At 45.5% G+C, this 21,890-nt stretch overlaps 5 protein-coding genes across 7 annotated transcripts; 1 reads left to right on the forward strand and 4 right to left on the reverse strand.

The window, feature by feature from the left end:
* Nucleotides 1–1,092: 1,092 nt before the first annotated feature.
* si:ch211-261d7.6 (zinc finger protein 208) lies at nt 1,093–6,205 on the reverse strand. Its single transcript, XM_061288680.1, has 2 exons — nt 5,802–6,205; nt 1,093–5,391 (listed from the first exon to the last, which is right to left on the reverse strand). Exons 1-2 carry the CDS (start codon nt 5,926–5,928, stop codon nt 1,610–1,612), a joined length of 3,909 nt encoding a protein of 1,302 aa, XP_061144664.1. The 5' UTR covers nt 5,929–6,205; the 3' UTR covers nt 1,093–1,609.
* A 696-nt stretch (nt 6,206–6,901) lies between these two features.
* On the reverse strand, nt 6,902–11,232 carry zgc:66448 (uncharacterized protein LOC327401 homolog). Of its 2 annotated transcripts, XM_061288685.1 has the most exons (3): nt 11,077–11,232; nt 10,825–10,982; nt 6,902–10,592 (listed from the first exon to the last, which is right to left on the reverse strand). In XM_061288685.1, exons 2-3 carry the CDS (start codon nt 10,916–10,918, stop codon nt 7,438–7,440), a joined length of 3,249 nt encoding a protein of 1,082 aa, XP_061144669.1. In that variant the 5' UTR covers nt 10,919–10,982; nt 11,077–11,232; the 3' UTR covers nt 6,902–7,437. The 2 variants fall into 2 exon arrangements, with proteins under 2 accessions (XP_061144669.1, XP_061144667.1); XM_061288683.1 differs by having other exon boundaries at nt 10,825–11,232.
* A 149-nt stretch (nt 11,233–11,381) lies between these two features.
* LOC133160812 (oocyte zinc finger protein XlCOF26-like) lies at nt 11,382–14,438 on the reverse strand. Of its 2 annotated transcripts, none has more exons than XR_009715952.1 (5): nt 14,142–14,438; nt 12,638–13,486; nt 12,444–12,544; nt 12,087–12,139; nt 11,382–12,007 (listed from the first exon to the last, which is right to left on the reverse strand). XR_009715952.1 is itself a non-coding variant. In XM_061288873.1 (5 exons), exons 1-4 carry the CDS (start codon nt 14,221–14,223, stop codon nt 12,128–12,130), a joined length of 966 nt encoding a protein of 321 aa, XP_061144857.1. In that variant the 5' UTR covers nt 14,224–14,438; the 3' UTR covers nt 11,382–12,007; nt 12,087–12,127. The 2 variants fall into 2 exon arrangements, 1 of the variants encoding a protein (XP_061144857.1); XM_061288873.1 differs by having other exon boundaries at nt 12,522–12,544.
* A 211-nt stretch (nt 14,439–14,649) lies between these two features.
* On the reverse strand, nt 14,650–19,254 carry si:ch211-261d7.3 (myb-related transcription factor, partner of profilin). Its single transcript, XM_061288794.1, has 4 exons — nt 19,130–19,254; nt 17,485–18,860; nt 16,854–17,276; nt 14,650–16,770 (listed from the first exon to the last, which is right to left on the reverse strand). The coding sequence occupies exons 2-4, from the start codon at nt 17,738–17,740 to the stop codon at nt 15,977–15,979; spliced, it is 1,473 nt and encodes a 490-aa protein (XP_061144778.1). The 5' UTR covers nt 17,741–18,860; nt 19,130–19,254; the 3' UTR covers nt 14,650–15,976.
* Nucleotides 19,255–20,653: 1,399 nt separating this feature from the next.
* Nucleotides 20,654–21,843, forward strand: LOC133160825 (trypsin-3). Its single transcript, XM_061288894.1, has 5 exons — nt 20,654–20,753; nt 20,835–20,997; nt 21,070–21,323; nt 21,397–21,533; nt 21,612–21,843. Exons 1-5 carry the CDS (start codon nt 20,714–20,716, stop codon nt 21,759–21,761), a joined length of 744 nt encoding a protein of 247 aa, XP_061144878.1. The 5' UTR covers nt 20,654–20,713; the 3' UTR covers nt 21,762–21,843.
* Nucleotides 21,844–21,890: the final 47 nt, after the last annotated feature.

Consider the following 21,890-nt stretch of genomic DNA (forward strand, 5'->3'; position numbering starts at 1 on the left):
GCGCCAACAACCGGTCTGGATGAAGCGTGACTGCTGCTAACGTGATCATTGAGCAGAAGTGATGTCATAAATCGTCTGGCGCAAATCAAGCACTTGTACTTCCCCAGGTGGTATTTTTGCAGGTGCTTATCCAGGTAACCCTCTTGAGTAAAACCCCGGTGGCAAGTCAGACACCAAAAGGGCCTGGTTTTATGAAGATCATCATGAGCCCACCACGCACTGAGACTATCAAAAGACTTGTTGCACGTTTCGCATCTGTGCACTTCATGCGATATGTGAGTCATCAAATGAGCTCGCAGACGAGTTTCCCTAAAGAAAGTCTTTGGGCACATGGGGCAGTTGTACTTGTAACAACTTTCACCTATCGGGCTTTTCGATGTAGAGAGCCTTCTCTTATGGCGCTCCAGGTGCTTTTCATACGACAGAAGATAAAAATAAGCTTTCCCGCATGATAGGCACCTATAGATTGACTTAGGGTCTTCGGTTGGTGATAAAAGTGGGCCGTTTGTGCTCGTTTGGGGATCTCCTTCAGGTTTAGGTATCCCATCCGGAGGAACGTCTTGGTCGTCGTTCTTCCCTTGAGTGTCCGAGTCATCCTTAGTCGTTGTCCGTCCGTGATCCTGCGCAACTTTGCTCTGTTTGGCTAGAAATAGGGGGGGGGGATGCATGGTTAAGCAAGGTTTTTTTTAATAGGCATTTTGGAAAAGTGTTTTTAGGAAAGGTGAGAAAAGGTCATTTAGTTGCAGCAGATGCGTAGATGTTAGATTTGGATTAGTCAGAGGTTTTCTAACTAGTATTATTAAGCATTGTGTCCTATTTAGGGTTATTTGATGCATTGAGGAAAAAAAATGTATTAAAATCACCTAACATTGTATTATCATAAAAAAGCTTCCAACAACACCATGTGTTTCCAACAATTAAAGCGACAATCAAAATACTTCATCAAAACTGAAGAAAAAAAAAAAGTGGCCCTTAAAATTATAGAAAGTGTTCAAACTCAGAGCTACGAAGCGGTTGACTCAAGTACGTATATTTTTTGCCGCATCACACAGCTTTAGTGAGTCGGTGTGAAGTCATTACACGAGCCACTAATTCAGACTACAATAGATGCCTTTATTATACAGGTTGCTTCAAAAACAGCACGTAAACAGGCATTTAGTCACCCTCAGGGGGCGGGGGGGGAGAAAAAATAGCTTCATTTATATTTACTCCACAAAGTCTCCCTCAAAATTAGCGGCAAAATATCTAGGAACCATCCCAAATGCATACAAGCACCACATTTTCATTTAATCAATAAATAGCAAAATAGAGATAAACAATGGAAAGGAAAGGGGGCGAGGCTTAGTAGTCATTCATGCAAAACAACAAGTACATTAAACCGACGATATTAATTCTCGACGTCAGGCTTTGTTTATTCTGTACAGTGCACACATTAGGTTCGCTCAGCTGCTACGCATTTGAGACAACGCTTCAATATTTTTTTTGCCGACAGCGGAAAAAGAAGTTAGTCCGGATTCCCTTCCCCGTCGACGTGTTACGCTTATATGTTTTGATACGACTATACGTCTAATATATCACCATAAACCAAAGAAGCTTTACAATGTAAACTTTAATACATGCCTTGTGCATGTTTGGTATAATGCCATCGCAAATCAGTTTCCCGGCTAAAGGTAGCCCCGCATTCAAGACAAGTGAGGACATCTGTATCTCCTGACAAAACAGCAGCGAGGCCATCGCTTTGCCACTGACAATCGCCAGCGGCGGCCTGTTGGCGTTTCGAAAAGGCGCGCGAGTCATCGAGCGCCGCCACGGACGACGAGAGAACGTCTTTCTTGCTCTCTTGCTTCTTTGACGCGAGAGGGGGAAAGTACGTCCCTGTGGGTCTGACTGTGTTCAAAGCGGCGCTGAGGCGTAAGCGAACCTCATCGGGCAGCCGAAATCGGACTTGATCGTGCCAGGCCAGATGTTGCTGCAGCTGGCTGTCTGTTAAAAAGCCATGGCAGCAAAGGGCGCAGGCAAAAGGTCGGCTTTTCGCTTTGCTTTTGTGACTTTCTAACTGTCCCTCGGTCTGGAAAGCTTTGCCGCATTTCCCGCACTTAAAGAGACATTTGACGATTGGTTCCGAGAGGCGGCTGAGAAGGGGCGAGACCTTGCCTGAGAGTTCAGGAGCTTGGATCGCCATTTTAGACCGCGAGTATAATTTCGGGTCAGGAAGGTCGCATTCAAGATTTGGGACAGAAGTATCAAATGGGCTTATTTCTGTCGAAACATTTTCACTCTTAATTTCGCAATTTGTGAATTGAGCGTCCGACACGCTCTTGGCTTTGTCTTCTCTCCTCTCAGAGTGGGCTTGCCATGAGTGGGCACGAAGGCCCCTAGCTTTAGAAAAACTGTCCGAGCAGAAGGAACACTGGTAATTTTTCGCAACGGGTGTTGTCGAGCTGGATTCGGACTCGACGTCAGTGACCCCGTTCGTCGCAGTGAGCGAGGAGTCACCTTCTTCGGCTTCTAAAGTGTTAGCGTGCTCGGGTACAGAAAAGCTTTGTGCACACGTTAGGGGAGTTCCCGTACACGAGTCCAAGGTGTCGCTATTGGGTTGTGGCGGCGGGGAGGATAGACAGCCGTCAGGAATGGGATCTCGAAGAGCGCAAAGATTATTGTTGGTGTGCCATCGTTTATGAGAGCCGAGGGCAGAGTTCGACAAAAACCGCTTGCCGCATTCCGAGCAGGGAAACGGGTAACCTTTCCTTAACGCTTCCTCGCCAGTCTCCGAGGACAAGGTCCCTTTTGCTCTTTTTTTGTTACCTTTAGCGTGAACTCTTTTATGCAAGTTCAACGCGCCAACGATTGAAAAGCTTCTTTGGCACTTGTTACATTTATATTTCAAATCATTTTTGTTTTCCATCGGCGCTTCCTCCATTTCCTTTTTAAAGTCACGGGGCGACGCGCTTCCTTTCGAGTTCACGTCGGGCAATTTGACCGACTTAATATTTTCGTTTTCGGTCTTACGCTCCATTCCGTGACTCTCTTTTTTAACGCACAGCTTTCTATGCGCCCGCAGGGAGGCCCGGTTGGCGAAATGCTCGAGGCACACGGCGCATCGGAAGTCCTCCTGCCTAGCGTATGGCCGAGGCGGCGATGGCGAGCGCTCGCTTTCATTTTCGTGATACCTCATATGGAACTGAAGCGCTTTGGCCCGGGAAAAGAGCTTCCCGCAGGCGGGGCAGCTGTACGTATTCTTTTGCAGCTGCTCGACCTGATGCTGAAAAGACTTACTAGGTGGCGGGAGGAGTTCATTATGCACCACCTGGTGTCTGAGCAGACTGGAAAAAAGGCGGAAGGATCGCTCGCAAAATTCACACTTATGGTTTCCGTTTTCGTGCGTACGCATGTGCAACGTCATCAGTCCCTTGTGTCGGAACTTGCGACCGCACACGGGACACGCTACTTTCATGCTAGAACGAGACCGCCCGCTGTGTAACAGCTGCGTGGCGCCCGTCCTCAGCCGCACGTCGTCACACTGACTCGGATTTTGCTTATGATGCGAGTAAGCCCCTAAAGACCAAAAACCTTTCCCGCACTGCTCGCAGTGGTAAATTTTGGGCCCTAAAAGAGTTTTCTTGGGATTGTACGCTTTTGTCGCACCCGACTCTTTGCTAGGCGTGGCGTGGTTGCTCATGCGGTTGAACAAGCCAAACCTTTCGCAATCTCGGCACAGCGTTTTCGGACCGCGTTGATCGGACAAATGTGACAGATCTGTACCGCACATGTAACATGTCACAATTTTCTGCTCAAATACATCGGCCCGGTTTGATTCTTGGTTAGTTTCGTTCTCGTAATCGGGAGTGTGACCTGCTGCAAAGGTAAGGACTTCATTGTCACGTGTGTAAACTTCCACTGACTGACCTTTAGTCCAATGTCTCTTCTTACGAATGTAGTGCCACGATATGTGAACTCGCAGTGATGGCTCGCTAGCAAAGCACCGGTAACATGCCGGACAAGCAAACGGTTCTCTGCATTGGTTGGCTTCCGCCGGCGCAGTCGTCGGGGGACACTGTTCCTTAGCCGGGTCAAGGTCAACCTGTACAATTTTCAAGTCAAGCTCCGGTTTCGAAACCAGATTACTGACTGAAACATTGTCTTGGCCCTCCTGGTCGGATCCGGAATCGAGGTTCGGGTTCAAGTCTTGCTCGGGTTCGTCCTCTGATTCACTTGCACTTATCACCATTACATTTAAGTCCCCGGGTTCGTAAGTCTCCATCACGTCTTCTTCGGGCTCATCGACATCAGGGTGATCTTCGGCGTTTTGTGTCAACTGCTGAGTCACTTTCAGTTCTCCTTCCAAAGTCTCCTGCTGAGGGAGCGGAGGCGAATACGCCTGGACTAATTTGTCCGTTTCCACAAAGGCGGGGACATGTTGAAGCTGATGAGAGTGAAGCGCCGACAGTCTGGAGAACTTGAGGCCGCAAATTGTACATTCAATTGCTTTCTTCTGCACCTGGTCTACTTGGTGGAGAAACGACTTCACTGGAGTCTCGCCACCGTGCGCCATGCGTTGATGTCTGTTGTAGAACGTTTCCGTCATGAAAACTTTCCCGCAGGTCTCGCACGGAAACCGGTTGGGAGAATCCTTCGAATGGTTTTCGTGCCATTTCTCGTGGTTGAACCAGCCAATGAGGCCATTGAAGGACTTTTTGCATTCCCGACAATAATAGACATTTTTCCTCATCTTTTCTGTCCTTTCTTTTGGAAAGCAGTCAATATTTTGGCTGAATCGCTGGTGCGTCTTCAAATGCTTCAAACCGGAAAAAGGTTTCCCACAAAAGCATTTAAAAAGCTTCTCAGAAGTGGCACTTGTCTGCTTTTTGAGGAGCTTGGCTGCATTCGTATCAGTTTTTCTTGATTTAATTAACTTTTCTTCATGGTAACGACGATGGGCATCAAGGGCAGATGCACGAGAATAATTCCGTCCACAAGTCTCACATTGAAAGGACTTTTTCTTTAAATGTTCCAAGTCATTAAGTAGAGATTTGGAAGCTTGTATGTGGGTACGTTCATGATTGAGAAAGTGTCCTAAAATGGAATATTTTTTCCCACATTCAGTGCATTCAAACAAGTTCTGCTTTGGGGGCCCAGGAATCGGCTGGGTGTCAGAACTTTGAATACGGTGGCTTTCCATATGGGCTCGGAAGAGGCTCATATCGGTAAATGACAATGTACATAATTGACAGGAGGTACTACTTTCCTCATCTTCGTCAGGCATATCGGAATCGTCCATTGGCCCCAAATACATGGTGCACTTTCCATTAGGGTTCTGGTGGCGATGGTCCAAATAGGCTGCCTCCTCACCAAAGTCCTCTCCGCAATCTTGGCAGCAGTATGGCCCCGAGTCTAAAAAGAGGAATTCGGATTAGGGGTGTGCATCCCTCTGATAAAAGAACATTTCATATGTACCTCAAGACACAATAAGAAAACGATGTTCTGAGGAGTTGGCACAAATATTACAAGCTGAGTGAACAGAACGGACACATTTCTCTTCATTTTAACACCACTAGACTGGAATTACTAAAAGGTTGGTCTCAATTTGATGCATGTCTAAGTATTTCATAGAATTATAATTTTAATAGTTCTCACAGCGCCTTTAAAAGGTAATCGTTTCATGTTGACCGTCGCATTTTACGCACATACCAAGTCGGATAACTTTAAATGACCTCGGTACGCACGCACATATGATTTGATTTTCGTATACAGCAATGTATTTCAAAATCAACGAAGATTTATTAGACCAATGTAGATTCTACCTGGACGATTGCTGTCCGCAGTGTCCTCGGACTTCGGCGCATCGCTGTTTGCCGATGTGACATCCATGGAGGGGGACTGCTCCTCCACCGGGACGTCATTCATCACGACGGCCGGAACTTGTTCCATTCTTGGTACGGCGGTTTTGTTAGCACTAGCTTGTTTTGATGGCCCTCGTTAGCCGAACGGCAAAGGCATCAATCTTTACGCAGCGATGAAGATAGAGATCAAAGCGGGTAAAGCCATATGAAAGTTTGTTAAATTAATCATTGTACAGCAAATCTTAGATTTTTAAGGACGTTATGTCCAAGCACGACAAAAAAAAAAAAAAAAAACCGCTAAGAGTACAAAGCTTAACTGAGTCGTGCAGTGGACTGAGGTTTCGTTTTTCTCCGGAAGTTCTTCTTCTTCGTCGTGTTTCGTTGACGCAAGGAATCTCGGGATTGATTGGCCTCCGCCAAAGCGACGTTCTCGTAACCCCGCCCCCAATATACAATTTATATGGTTTATAAACTTCGAAGGCAAAAATAAAGATATAAACACGTCATTGCATTTTTAAAACTAATTTCATTTCACAAACTAACATGATTGACAGTGATTTGAAATATTGCGCGGTTAAAAAAATATGTTTAAGTTAAAGCAATATGAATTCACCATGATAAGATCTCTATTTCTCTAATATCGTTAGAAGTGCATTTTTGTTTCTTTTTAATTAAACATACAAAGGGCAGTATTTTTTATTTTTTGTTACAAGAACAGCAAGGATTAATATTACACCTTGCTAAAATGATTGAAAAGATAATGCAGTTCAGCAATTACAGCTTCGACGGCTGGTGAACGATGACCTATTTGCACCAATTAATCTCAAATAAATTAAAGGACCTTCTTTGATTATGGATTGACATTTTAGCTCATTTTCTGATGAGACCGTTCAAGGAAGAGCGAACCCAGATGAAAGTAGTAGTATAGTGGGTATAAAAAGTCTACACACCCCTTCAAATGCCTAATTTTTGTGCAGTATAAAGACATAAGACATAGTATTTAAATTTTTTTACTTCTCTTCTTCAGCTGTACAGAATATGCATCACAATAGTAGGAATAGTTTTGAATCTATCTTGGTCCTTTTTTTTTTTTTTTTTTTTTTAAATCACAAAAATCTTTCAAAAGCATTTCAAAAGGCATGTGCATATTTTTTATATGAACCATATTCGTCCAGTATGTCCATAAACAGTATTTCAGTATAGACAGACGGCAATTCTGTCTATTTTACTTGCAAACTAGTCCTATAACACTGTACTCATAAAAGGCACACCGTATACTGTACATGAAACGTTTCAAATGGGACCAAAATAAAAACATTTTAAATGTTAGACAGTAAACAAAATGGTCAGTTGGTCCGCACATATTAAAAAAAGCATTTTTAAGAGGGAAACAACTACTTCTTCTAACCACAAGAGCATCAACAGTCTTATTTAGATTAAATCAGTACAACTTAAAAAATGTGCAGCCTAACTAAAGTTTATTTTGGCTTCTAATGCTCATCCAAGTCAGCTTGTCAAAATGCCCTAGTGAGCATATGAAGTCCAACAAAACGTAACAAATCCATAAATCAAGCTTTGTATGCTACTAGGTACAATGTCAAACTTCTCCTTGTGCATGTTGCAAGTAATGCAACTGAAGATCCAGCTCCCGTGGGAACGAGCTGCCGCATATCATGCACTGCAAAAGCCGCTCTTGGGCAAAAGGCAAACGAGCTCCCAGTTTGTGAGCTTCGCTCTGCGCGGCGAGCTGAGGTAGGGCCGGAGTTTGCGGCACGGGGGGCCTCTCGGTCAACACTGCCTGCGGGGTGAAAAAAATACTCGGGAGCGGCGGTCTGGACAGCGGCCCGACCGAGACGGTGTGAAGGGAGTGAGTAGCGGGTAAAGCCAGGGCGGGGAGCGTGGTGAGCGCCGGGGAGAAAAAAGGCGACGGCTGGTTTAGGATGATCTGATTGGCCGTGACGACGGGTTGCTGCTGCAGGTCCTGTATGCTCCCCGGTTTGAGCTGCCCGGTGAGAAGCAACTGAGCACCCACGGGATTATTTTGGAAGCCCCACACTGTAGTGCCAATGGTTTGGCCAAAGGGATTAATGGGGATGGGAAGTTTCTGGGTTGCGTTCTGATTCTGTACATTGGCCCAAGCGGCCGGCATCTGCTTCTGCTGGAATTCTTGATTGTTCCCAAGTTTCTGAGGGGATGCCATTTTGTTTGACAACCCCAGCGGGGCTTGAATGGTCCACAAAGTGCTACCGACCCCATGAGCGACAGCGGTAGATACCGGAAGGGGGACGCTTTGGTCTGAGGACGTCGCACCAGCTACACCGGAAGACATCTGTTTTTGTGACTCGCTTTCCGTCCTGGGCTGCTGAGGTTGGCTAACTGTCAACGTTATTGCTTGAGGATCCCAGCCGTCCTCTTTTATGGGGAGCGTGATTGTCTCCTGTTTGGAAGCAGGGGTACTGGAGCATTTTGGAGACTGGAGTTCTTGAGCAACCTTGTTTGGAGAACTCAGCAGAGGAGGTTGGATGCTCCATAAGGCCACACCATCCACGAAAGACGACACCCGGCGAGGATCATGGTGCGAGGAAGTGGACGTGGTGGCTGCGGGGTGCCCGTGTTTCTCCGTTCCGTCGGGTCCGAGCTGCGGGTCTGGCTGCTGGGAGGGGGGCGCCGGCATGACTCGGTCACCATCCACCTGCCACTGGACAGGCGGTGGGTCTAGTTCAGAAAGAAACTCCTTCTGCAATGTAACTTGCAATGACTCATGAGATGCCAGTATAGAAGAATCTGGCCCGTCCCCGGAATCAGGATAAAGAGAAGGACCCCTTGATGATCTGGACATCCCCCACATCAGCCTCCCCCCTCTCCTTCCCCTGCTCCCTCTCCCTCTAGTCCTTCCGCCAGCAGGGGCAGAACCTTGGCGCTTGCGAGTGTGGATCTTCTGGTGCACTAACAAGCTGCTCAACCAGGAGAAAGATTTGCCACAATCGCTGCAGCAATGGGGTCGCTCTCCAGTGTGCGTGTTGAGGTGGTCGCGCAGAAGATACGCCAAGCCGAAGCTCTTGCTGCACAGGTTGCATTTGTGAGGCTTGTCGCCGTTATGCGAGAGCATGTGGCGGCGCAGTTGCGTCTCGTCGCTGTAGCCTTTGCGGCAGCTGGTGCAGCGGAATGGTTTCTCCTGATGCAGCTTCTGGTGGGTTCTCATATTCTGCAGGAAAGCAAAATCCTTCCCGCAGTCGGGACATTTATGAGGCTTCTGGCCCGAGTGGATGACAATATGTTGCTGTAAGTAGCTGCTGAATCGAAAGCCTTTGCCGCACACGCTGCAGTGATAAGGCTTGTCCTTGGAATGGATGCGCATGTGCAACTCCAGAACCGAGCGATGGCGAAACATCTTCCCGCATTCGGGGCACTTGTATGGCTTGACACTCGAGTCCTCGCGTTTGTGTTTCACCTGCTGATTTTCACTGATTTCCCCTTCAAAGTCCTTTAAAGGGGAAATGGACACTTTGTCCCAATCTTGCGCCACATTCTGATGGGATTTGAAGATGTGTAACCGTAAACCTATCTCACCAGGGTAAGTACACGGGCAGTGCGGACAGGCCTGCCCTTTGTCGAAAACCTTTTTAATTTCTGGGGGAGCCTGCAACCCTTTCTCCTGTGCCTCATACTCCACCTCGTGAAAACGCATGTGGGCTCTCAGGTCGGCCGGCGAGCCGCACATGTGGGGACAAAGGGGACAGTTAAAAGTGCGTTTCGCTTCGTCTCTCGGTCGTGCCGTCCTTTCCGGCACGGACGTCTGCTTGCTGGGCAGCGCAGGAGAGGGAAAATGATTGGCTTGGTGCAGTCTATGTTGGCGACAGTGCGCCCTCATATTTTGCGCAAATGCAAATTTCCTACCACAATCGGGACAGCGAAAGGGTTTCTCGCCAGTGTGCAGATACTGATGCTGTTGGAGGAGAGTGCTGTACTTGAAGGTCTTTCCACATACGGTACACAAGTACGTGCGGAGTTGGTCGGTGTGCTTGCGCCGATGATCTTCCATGACGGAATTGTATTTGAAAGCCATGCCGCACTCGGGACATTCGTAAGCTTTGAGAATGGGATGACATGATCGCTGGTGGACGCGCAGTCTCCTGTAGTCAAGGAAGCTTCGACCGCAATCCTCGCACCTCCAGCTGCCTTGTTCCGAGTGGGTCATCATGTGCATGGCGACGGAACATCTTAAATTGAACTCTTTGCGGCACAGTGAGCAGTGGTAAGGCAAGTCATCGGTATCGTTGCAATGGTGGAGTCTCAGTTTTTGCGCTGTCGGGAAAAACTTGTCGCACGCTGCACACTGAAAAGCATCTTCCTCCTCGTACGTTGGCTCTTCTTCCGGCTCCTTATGCACATGTTTGTGTTTCATGAGGCTGCGACGGTCTTTAAAGGAAAGGCCGCATTCTTTACAGGTGAGGGGAACCAGTTCATCCTTGTGTAAATGACTGTGACGGTGCAGGTAGAACATCTCGCGGCGTGGGAAGGATAGTCCGCAATCCTTGCACACCAGGCGACTCTTTTTTGGCTTACACGTTGATTCGCCGCCTGGCTTTTTCTCACTCTCTTCAACCACATACTCGATCGACCCCACGTCCTTAATCGGCTCCTCGGATCTCGGTTCTTTCGCCGAGCTTGGACGATCAACCTTCTCATTGATTTGCTCTGCACCGGGAAGAGCTTGTGTTTCTCCGAGCACTTTTTCAGCAGTCTCTGAAACTAAAAATTGAAATTACAGACATTGCTTTGTAAAATTTATTATTAAAAAAATACAGACCGATACAAAACGATTACATTAATACCCAAATTGTGCATGTATATTTAGGAAATAATGTAAATGCTCGCTTGATTGTAAAGTAAAACGGACTGGATAAGGAGTGAATTTACTGGTAAATGGAACGGCTAAAGCTACTAGTAATAGTGTAACTAGTGTACGTTAGCCTACACTTACTGTTTTCTTCCGTGTGGGAGTGATCTTCTTCGCCATCGTCTTGGTCTTCAGGGCTGTCAAAGGGCCGCTGTTCATCTCTTGGTGACTCGGCCATTTTTGGATCGGATGAATTCAATGTTTGGTCACCTCTTTCCCCCAATTCAATAACCTTAGAATGGCTGGGCAACGAAGCGCTGTCGTAAGCACTGAGCTCGCCACTGAGACCCTCTCGGGGTTTATCCGATGTATTTAAGTCTGTTTGGTCGGGGGTACCTTCTTCCAGTTCCACCGCGTCTGTCTTGCCGCCTGATGTTTGGACTTCCTCCGCCAGGGATTTATGCCGTGGCGGAGATTCCGGTGGGGATATGGCGGCCATATTTCCCCCATGCACCCCTGGCATGGACTCCAGCACCAGCAGAGTTGCCAAATTCAGCGAATGAACACGGAAATGACGTTTACAACCCGGGGTTTCAAAATAAAACAAAATTTGAGGACAGCATCCAGGATTATAATGGCGTTCTTTGAAAAAAAAAAATCTCCATGAAACATCTCCTGGCCCAAACAGATTGAGAAACCAATTTAGTCATCAATTAACCTCAATGAGTCTTAAATTTAATTGCACTTGAATACATTCCACATTTTTAAAACGCAGGTTTTGCAAAAATAAAAAGCTGATAGCAATTCTGTTTTAGACAATCTAAGAGTTTAAAATTCAAATGAAGTTTTCACATATTTTCAGTATGCACAGCAGAATCGAAAGGGAGTTCTACTGTGGTGCAGTTGTTGCATGTAATGTAATTGCTGTGTCTCTAGAACTCCAAACAGCCTCTGTTAGGAGGATTCTGTTTTTCCTGGAAATTAAGTGCCAGCGCTTCCTGCGACATGACAAGCATTATTATGCCCTGACTAAAACAGTCAGCAATTCCCAGAGACCCTTGTCCAGACGATTTTCGAACTGAATCTTGAACCTCCGATGACCCTGTTGTGCTCCAAGCAACAGATGAGGACTGGGCTCCGGGTTGCTGCTCAGTAAAAGGCCGCTGTGCAAAAGGTGGAGGAGGCAGCCATCGTTTGCCGATGCTCGGGCCCTATCCGAGGCCAAGTTTGTCTTCCGTCTTCATCGTCACAGTCAGGAACCCCGACATCTCTCTCTCGTGCTCTGGATTGTCATCATCCTTGTCTTGGACCCCTCCTCCTCCAAAACCTGAAGACATAAACATCAAGTGTGTTTTGGTAACTAAGCAACTTTAAGTCATGGTTAATTGTTTAGACTTTAGAGGTACCTGACTTTGGCACAGGTAGTGGAGGATAAGTTCCCGAGGTGTCAAATGCAGGTCTAGAAAGTAGAAACCCAGGATTTGTACTTTGGACTTGAATTTTTAACACCTCTGGTACATTCCCACGCAGTGGTAGTGTGAACAGTTATATGTTTCTGTTGCCTGGTTTATATAAAGAGTTGGTTTTTTTGCAATGTGACGTGATCTAATCTATGTAAACTGATTTTTACTGCACAGATTCTGACCGCTTGATTCTTTTTAGAGGCATGCTGGCATTTTGTCTGCGGATTTCAAATGTGTCATTCTCAATTTATCACAATAAGTACACGACCATTGCAGATAGAGGTCTCCTTTGTCCCAAACCTTTTCAATCAATTGTGTGGCTGACCACTTTTCTCATGTGACTTGTCCTCCACCTCACGAAAGTGCATGTGCACTCACCGGTGGGCTGGTGAGCTGCTTATCTGTGGACAAAAGTGACAAAAAAGTGTTTTGGTTCATCACTCTGGTCTTTTTTTTCTTCTAAGTACAGCCTAAACTTGTGACAGATCCCTTACCACAATCAGGACAGCGGAAGAGCTCGTCACTGGTGCGCAAATTCTGATGCTCTTGCAAGAGACTCCTGTACGTGAAGCTTTTACCGCAAACAGGACACAGAAAAGAACGTAGTCGTTCGGCGTGTTCGTGCCGGTGGGCTTCCATGGCGGAGCTGTGTGTGAAAGTCATACCGCACTCCGGACATTCGTAGGTTTTGCGGACAAGGTGGCAATGCTTGTGATGGCGCAGTGTCCTGTAGTCGGGAAAGCTTTGATTGCACTTCTTGCACGTCCATCTGATCTCCTCTGAGTGGCTCAGCATGTGCTTGGCGATGGCACACTTTACGACAAAGTCTTTGCGGCACAGTGTACAATGGTAAGGCTTGTCATCTGTATCATCGCATTTGTGGCGTCTCAGTTCTGGAGCCGTCGTAAAAAACTTGTCGCATGCCGCACACTGAAAACGAGCTTCTGACTTATACTTGGACTCATTTTCATGCACATGTCTGTGTTTCATGAGGCTTCGGCGGTCCTTAAAGGAAAGGCCGCAGTCCAAACATTTGAGGGGAACGAGTTCATCCTTGTGGGTATGATAGTGGCGGTGAAGGTAAAACATCTCGCGACGAGGGAAGGACGTTCCGCACTCGTTGCAGACCATACGGAACTTTTCAGGCTTAGTTGTTATACCATTATTTTGCTTTTTGTCAGTCACATCGTGATCATTTATCACATACTCTATCGAGTACGTATCTTCCACTGAATCCTCAGGTAGTTCTTTTGCAGAGCTTGGTCGATCAGCGTTGTCATAATTTTCCTCTGCATCAGAGAGAACCTGCTTTTCTTCCAGAACTTTCTCAGTAGTCTCTAAAACTGAAAATCAAAATGAGTGAGGTTTTTTTTTTTTTAACGGCAAACAAAGTTACACGTTAATTAAATACAAATAAATTTACACACAAGGCAAAGTTGTCTCTCTCAACATCCACGTCTTATTACCAAAACCTTATTAACCAGTAGAAGGGGAGAAAAGTTAATTTTACTTGAATCATAATGGAGTAAGTCATTATTAAAACTAACGAAACCGTGCAACTTGTGTCTTCGTTATTCCAAGTTTGTTGTTGACTATTTAGCATAGCGTAGCATAGCATGTACACTTGGGCAGAAATCAACATTAGCATCAATGTGCAACACTGATATTCTAATTATTATGCTAAAATTCCAGTAGTATTTAATCGACACTTTACTTGCTTTAAACGTAAATTATGTATTATTAATAGTTAACGATATGTTTATGAGATGCCTGAAAATTCTTAACAGCCAAGGTTGCGCTTAACAACGCCAAATATGTGAGAAATTAAGAAACAAAAAATTGTAGCTCCTTTCTGGTTGAACGGAATGAAATCAAATTGTACAATGGATTATTAATCTATAAAACATGACCAGAAAATACTACCCCGTCCACTGGACACGGGGCAAAGTTTTGATAAGATGGACAAAAATAATAATAATATTCCATTAAAACACGTACCATTTTCTTCGGAGTCGTCCTGTAATTCGGAATCGGAAAAGTCAAAGGTCCGACGCCGTTCGTCTCCCGGTGACTCGGCCATTTTTGGCTCCGATATATTATAAGCTCCGTCGTCGCCACGGAAGCTTTCCCGGGGCGATTTAATGTGTTTTCCAGTGTCACCACGACTGTCTTACAACCTGGAAAATGGGTCGATATACTTAGTCCGGCAGTAAGTAATGCCGTTTCGGAGACAGTGGTACGGATAGGATGGCCATATTACTCTGGAGTCAAGCAGCAAAACGCCGAACACGAACCGGAAACGACGTTTTTTGCGCGCTGATATTTCAAAATAAAGCTCGGCGGAGCATAAACAAGCGAGCTAATTGTTTTTGTAGTAACATCTTTGAAAACAAAATTAATTCACAATAAGAAAAATCCCAAGATATTGAAATTATTGAAGACTTTTTTCCTTTAAAATATATAAAATGTTCTTATTTTACTTTTTATAAATTGTTAGAATCCGAGGTGATCAACCAGTCTTACTTTTATTTGTGTTAATACATTATATATCTACAAAATATAGCTTGTGCAAAACTATAAATATGAAAGCAATATGTGGTTTTAGACAACAATCCACACACAAATTGTACTGCATGCAGGAATATATTTTGCCCTACATATTTACGTATGTTTTTATACCATCCTAATAATTTGACTCAAGCCTATGGTGATGCATACAAGCAAAAAACGGGTGTTATTTTTTTGTTGTTGTCTCAGAACGCATTGAACCCAACACATTTTTAATGTGTTGTCAAAGCTGGAAAAGTATTCACCATGGAACTGTTAAAACACAGGCATACATTAGCTGGTACTTACAACAGCAGTTGAAATACAACATACAATACCCACAAAAAGTTAGGCATATTGGCTTGTAGGGTGAAATTTCAGTGTGGACTTAAATGCACAATAACTTTTACACGAGAACATAATCACACTTGTAAACTTTCAGATGCACAATGGCTTGGCCAAATGCATTGTGCCTTTCTGTGACTCTTCCGGTCTCTCTGCAGCTCTGTTGCAGAATGGGACCGAGACTCGAAAACTCAGTGGCCACTTCCCTGTAAGACTAGAAACAGCAAGGTGTGTATACTAGAATGAAAGACTGAACAATGGAACGTGTCCATTCAAAAGCTTGGAAAAGGGCAAATGAAGTTAACCTGTAAAGGTTATAGTGTATTGTAGGTTCATCCTGAAATTTCCCCTGAAAGCTAAATATCCCAACTCTCTGGGAGTAGTATTGTTGGCTACTAGGGCTGAACAATAAATCGGATTCAAATCGACACATAGCTCTGTCTGTAGTAGAATGCAATTTTCAAATCGCGAAGGCTGCAATTAAGATGGGAAAAAGCCACATACATGCATTTCTGTTATAATTTGATTGATGACTTGTTGACTTGTTGTTCAGCAGGATTTTTGATGCAATATTGAAATGACATATTTTAAAACTGTTCAGCCCTACTTACCATACTAGCCTACTCCCCAAAAGTTAGACAATGTTTATTCAGCACAAGCTCTATAAACGTGTCTAAAGGGGTCAAGTTGTTCCTCAACTCAATTTGTCAGGTCGTTTGATAGCATACGAATATGTAGTTACATTTAAGGCCACCCTATAAGCTCACGTCTAATAGTTCTGTCTAAGGACAACGTTTAAGTGCAATGGGTATTTTATGAAGCGAAACTCCAAATACTACAGCAATAGGAGGGATAAAAGAAGATTCACCGTCACATCCTTATTGATCAAGTTACAGTATGCAAAGTGTGTGCTTTTAACCGTCAGACGGTCGCTTCGGTCCTCAGCGTCGTCTCCTGCGCCTGTGATCGAAAGCTCTTCCTCGCCGCGGTTTCTGCGCGCAGCCGTTCACGCCTGCCGGTGGATGCGAGGGAAAAGCGGCTTGGAGGTCGGGCGACGACGGCGAAGGAACCACGGATCCAGCCGAGGGGCTGTCCGAATGCAGAGTGAGCTGCAGCTGATGTAGTTTGTGTTGCTGTTGTACTATGTGCTGCGGGACGTCACTATGTTGCTGCAAATGTTGTTCCGCGTGTTGTTGCTGCTGCTGCTGTGTGTATTGCGTTTGCTGCACGCATTGTTGTTGCTGCTGCTGCGCCTCCAGCACGCCCAAAAGCCTTTGCAGGAGGACGTTGTTTTGCTGGAGACTGAGCGCCAACGCCTCTTGCGACGCCACGAGCGTTCGCATGTCCTGACGGAAACAGTCGGCGAATTCCCGCAGGCTCTTGTCCACACCGTTTCCGAGCTGAATCGCCGCTTCTCCCAGCCCTCGTAGCTCATCTTCGAGCCAGGAGCCGCGCGGTGGGGCTTCCAGAGGACCCTGTTGTGCTCCCAGCGACGGCTGAGGACTGTTGGGCTCCGGGCTGCCGTTGAGGAAAGGGGCGCTGTACAGCGGCGAGGGAGGCAGCCATCGTTCTGAGGTCGGAGGGGCTCCAATGCCCAGGCCTAACCCGAGGCCCAGTTTGTCTTCCATGCTGTTGTCTTCATCGTCACAGTCGGGAACGCCAACGTCTCTCTCGTGCTCTGGATTGTCATCATCCTTGTCCAAAGCATCTTTCTCAGAGCCCTCTCCTCCGAAACCTGAAGGTAAAATATCTTTTGTAAGCAAGGCCCACTGCATAGTTACAACTTTTCACGTGAATCCAGATTTGCATCTACTTTACCTGTGTCTGACTCAGGAAAGCACGTGAAAGTGGGCTTTGGCCTCGAGCTCTGCTTTTGCTTGCCGTGTTGAAGCCTCGGACTGGACTGGGAAGACTGTCCGAGCATCACCGCTCTGCTGGAAGGCAGAGACCAGCTTCGGTGGCGGGCGTCCGCGAGCCGGCCGCCGTTGCGTCTCTTTAAGTCGTCCCAACGCTTTTTGACTTCCCGAAGCGTGCGCGGAACTCTGGACACGGCGTTGACCCGCTCGAGGATTCCGGCCCAAATGCGTTCCCTCTCGCGCCGTCGGAGCCTCCCCGCCGGGCCGAACAGCTCTCCTTCACACCGCGTCACCTCAGACACCAATACCTCCAGCTCGGCGCCACTGAAGCGACTTTTTCTTTTGCCTGCGCCATTGGCAGCCAGTGCGGCTGACATAGCTCTGTCTGGAAGGAGCGCAACCAACAACATAAACACAAAAGGAAAATAGTCAAGTAGGGATGCTTCGATTCGTCATTTATACAGCGATGTGAATGACAAGTGAGGAAAAATAGTTTCGGGGGAGCAAATATATACCAAGTGTGGCGTTTAATTTCAATGATATATTAATTTTCTCTCCACAATGCACAGGTTGAGCAGTCAGTGGTGGCTTACTTTGTTCAATGGACAAGAGGTCGTCTGAGGACATGCCCGGCGCCATGAGTTTGGGGTGCACCACTACCACGTTGAAGGGCAACCCCCCGCGCGGTCCACTGCTCTGGTCACAGCTGCCCTCCGAGTCGTCATCATCCCTGGGGAAGCCGTTGTCAGAAGCACCCCCTGCGGAGAGTCCCTCGGGAGACTCCACTTTGATGTGCATGGGAGGAGATTGCTCATACAGCAGCCCCCCGTCCTCGCAGTATTCCGTCATGGGTCAGGGGCCGGTTTTAGCGTAGAACTGACTGGGCGGTCAATTCTGGTGCTGACGAGGGTGGCCCCATTAACACCGGATCGCTGCAGATACTGTCTAAGACATTGGAAACTCACTGCACTATAGTGCTGGAAGGTCAGCGACAGCAAGGCCTTCTCTGCCAGGCTAAGTACTCTGAGAATATCTGCCCAACATTTACAACCGAAATTCTAATATTGGTTCCATCTATTTCCATCAGTCCATTCTAATTTCATAGTGTTTCTCTTTTTGTTTTGTCCAATCAGATTCAAACTCACTATTTGTTGCCATGTCAATTTAATCTGCCCAGGATCTTCAGGATAACTAGTACTGACTCATCTGATTTATCTATATTTACAACATGATTGCATGTTCAATTAATTAGAATAAAAATTTTCCCGTGACGTAGATTGGTTGGTCAAAACAAGTCAAGTTTGACTCACCAAAACCACATCTGTAGTGATCAGCACACATGAAGAAAAATAATCATCACCATCCATAGTGAGTATGTCTATTCATTCTCTTCCACTTATCTTAAAAGATTTATTTTCTTTAAATGATGTATGCTTTTGTTATTAGATACGTATGAATTCTGATCTGCTTCAGATGATGCACTTGCTACACTTATATGCTGTTATACTGCATTTTTCACAAGTATTGATGATTTCTATAGTATCGATATGATAGCGGTGGAAGATCCAGGTACTAAATGCACAGCTGGCAACTTTTGTGCCAACAAAACACAGACCTGCGTTTATTCCAGCCACTGCTATAATGCAGCGACCATCTTGGAAAGTGTTGTTAATTCACCATTCCTGGTAACTTTAAGGATCGCCGCAGCTAGGATAAACGTCATTATTTCAAAGTTACACTACTTGAAATTAGGTTGCATCAACGCTGCACATTAACCAACGTGCATATATGAAAAAGCTGTATGCCTGATCAATCTAATGTATACTTGGACCACCAAATTAAAACATATCTAGGTGCCAGACGCTAGTTTGTAAACCCCCGTGCTAATAAAAATGGACTTAAATGGGCTGGTGTTGTGTTCATCTGACCGCCCAGCTGTTTTGACAGCGCTGCATCATCCCCTCCGACGCTAAAAGACAACAAACAGACATGACACGCTAAACATGCGCACCACTGACAAATACAAAATAACGCTTATAATGGGCCAAGTTGTTGTTTTCCGACGTATTTCCACGCAACGGTTGCACACTGGGCAGACGTTGACAGAAGCAGGAAGGGGGCTAGCCTTTAGCTAACATGCTAGCACACGTTCTGCCAAAGGTGCTGGTTGGATATGTCAAAAATAGCAAAGTGGATATTATTCTTATTATAACATCTTGGGATTTGTGTTATTCCTACCTCATGATAACGACGCGTGGAGGAGAGAAGGGGGAGGCAAAACCCAATTGGCGCAGCTATTATCGACGGTTGGTACACAAACCGGAGACCGTCGCTTTTTGATGACGTCATAAAGGAATGCGCCGTTAATTACATTTAGGACGTGCCGATGCAGTACCTATAGGAGTTAAATATACTCTTCAAAATAAATTTCTCACCCTAGTATTTTAGAGACGCTAATGGTTGTTTGTAGTAAGATGAAGGGGAAAAAAAATCAATATAATAATATGCCAATAATTGCTATATATAAATGAGGGATATTGTCATTTTTTTAAGGAAGCATCCTAATAAAGACACAGTTCAATCTGAATTATAAGGTTCACAAGACAAGGGAGAAAAAAAACATATTTGTTTAACTTTTAATTTATTTGAATTCACTTGAACCCCTGGCAGTCCCCCCCTTCCACATTATTATTATATTCATATAAATGAATGCAAATTAATGCACAATATTATATATAAATATTTATATATATTTATAAATATGTATACCAAAGTAACCAAAGTAAATAAAAAAATCCAATTTCTAAATAGATTTTTTTGAAGGGGCAGAGGTCCAAAACTATCTGGCCTATGTGTTCTTAAATACTTGTACTTACATGCTGGTGTGCTTCCCAGGTAGGATAATGGTTAATCATTTGGCACAGCTCATGGGTAAGTCCTTGAGCGGGTCTGAGATAAAGAAATGACATAGTTGACAGTCGAAAAGTATATAAACCCACCGAAAAACATACAAATACAAAAGGTATTCATGAACACCAAAATCTAAATGAATCAAACAAAACAGAATAAAATGTAAAGATACTTCTTGAAATGAGCAAATTGTATGATTATAGTTGTTAAATTTGTTTTCAGCACCATTAACACAGTTGAGTAGGAATACAATCTAATTACAAATTGTGAAGTGAAAAGCTTTTCAAATCATAAACACTACCGTTGGACATGTCAAATTATTTTCCGATTATTGTTCCAAAAATGTAAAAGTATTTTTCTTGTAAGCAAATCTCTGTTCAAATGTTGCAAAACAGCTTAGTTGGCACAGCACATCCAATTTAGTCTTGAATTTAATTATTTATCCGACGATTAAAGAATTGTCACCAACAAAAGTTCAAATCGGGTGTGCAAAATGCCTCTTGTTGTACAGCCAAATAAAATATATTTTATTTTTTTATTGAACAAAGCATACATCTATCCGTACAGCGTGAGAAAATTCCATATTAAAAATGCCCAATTAAGTCACAGTGTCACTACCTTATCACAAAATGGCTGTTTGAGTCGGCGAATATTTTTGCTGCACACAAAGTGTTACTTTTTACTCATACGTTCGGGTACAGTATATATTAAAATGCAAAGGTATGCTCACGCTATCAAAAGTTTAGCTGCTGCTTTCCAGGTGTGCGTTCACACGCAACTTGAGAAGATAAGAGTACATATGTTAAAAAATAAAAAAAAATGGGCGCACGTGTCAGATAGAGGCCAGGCATCGGGCTTTAAAAGGACCTGCATCTGATCTGAGCAGACACTGAGGCTCAGACGAGAATCACCATGAAGGCTTTCATTCTTCTGGCTCTGTTTGCAGTGGCTTGTAAGTATCCATCTGACATATGAATATTATTTCATGATCAGTCACTTCCGTAATTACTGGATCCTTCTGGAATTCAATCAGTTGCCGCTCCCATCGATGATGAGGACGACAAGATTGTCGGAGGCTACGAGTGCAGAAAGAACTCTGTACCCTACCAGGTTTCTCTGAACGCCGGCTACCACTTCTGCGGAGGTTCCCTGATCTCCAGCACCTGGGTGGTGTCTGCTGCTCACTGCTACAAGTCGTAAGTGAACTTATGCTGACATCATCATTTCGCATGACTTGAAACTCCACATGACCCTGCGTTTCCCTGCAGTCGTGTCCAGGTGCGTCTCGGTGAGCACAACATTGCCGTCAACGAGGGCACGGAGCAGTTCATCAGCTCTGCCAGGGTCATCAGACATCCCAGATACAGCAGCCGCAACTTGGACAACGACATCATGCTCATCAAGCTGAGCAAGCCCGCCAGCCTGAACAGCTACGTCCGCACCGTCTCCCTGCCCTCCAGCTGTGCTGGCTCAGGCACCCGCTGTCTGATCTCTGGATGGGGCAACATGAGCGGCTCTGGAAGTTAGTCAAAACCCTCTCGTGGAACCGCTTCTCCATGCGCCGACACTCACGTGTGATCTTCCCTCGTCTTCAGACAACTACCCTGATCGTCTGAGGTGCCTGGATGCCCCCATCCTGAGCGACAGCAGCTGCAGAAACGCCTACCCTGGTCAGATCACCTCCAACATGTTCTGCGCTGGCTTCCTGGAGGGAGGCAAAGACTCCTGCCAGGTACGAGCAAAAAGACAACACATTCTTCAAGAGAAGACAACCAATTGTGATCGTGATTTGTCTTTTGTACCTGTGCAGGGAGACTCCGGTGGCCCCGTGGTGTGCAACGGCCAGCTTCAGGGTGTCGTGTCCTGGGGTTACGGTTGTGCCGAGAGGAACAAGCCTGGCGTCTACGCCAAAGTCTGCAACTACAACTCCTGGATTCGCAGCACCATGTCTTCCAACTAACAACGTTGCTTCCTCGAACATTTGTTCCACGAACCAGTTAAAGTACAGCAAACTGTTTCAAGAAAATAAATGGTAAAGCTCCCACTTGTGTCACAATTCTACTGTATGTTCCAAGCATTCCCAACAACG

The sequence above is a fragment of the Syngnathus typhle genome, linkage group LG10 (genome assembly GCF_033458585.1).
Source record: "Syngnathus typhle isolate RoL2023-S1 ecotype Sweden linkage group LG10, RoL_Styp_1.0, whole genome shotgun sequence".
NCBI lineage: Eukaryota > Metazoa > Chordata > Actinopteri > Syngnathiformes > Syngnathidae > Syngnathus > Syngnathus typhle.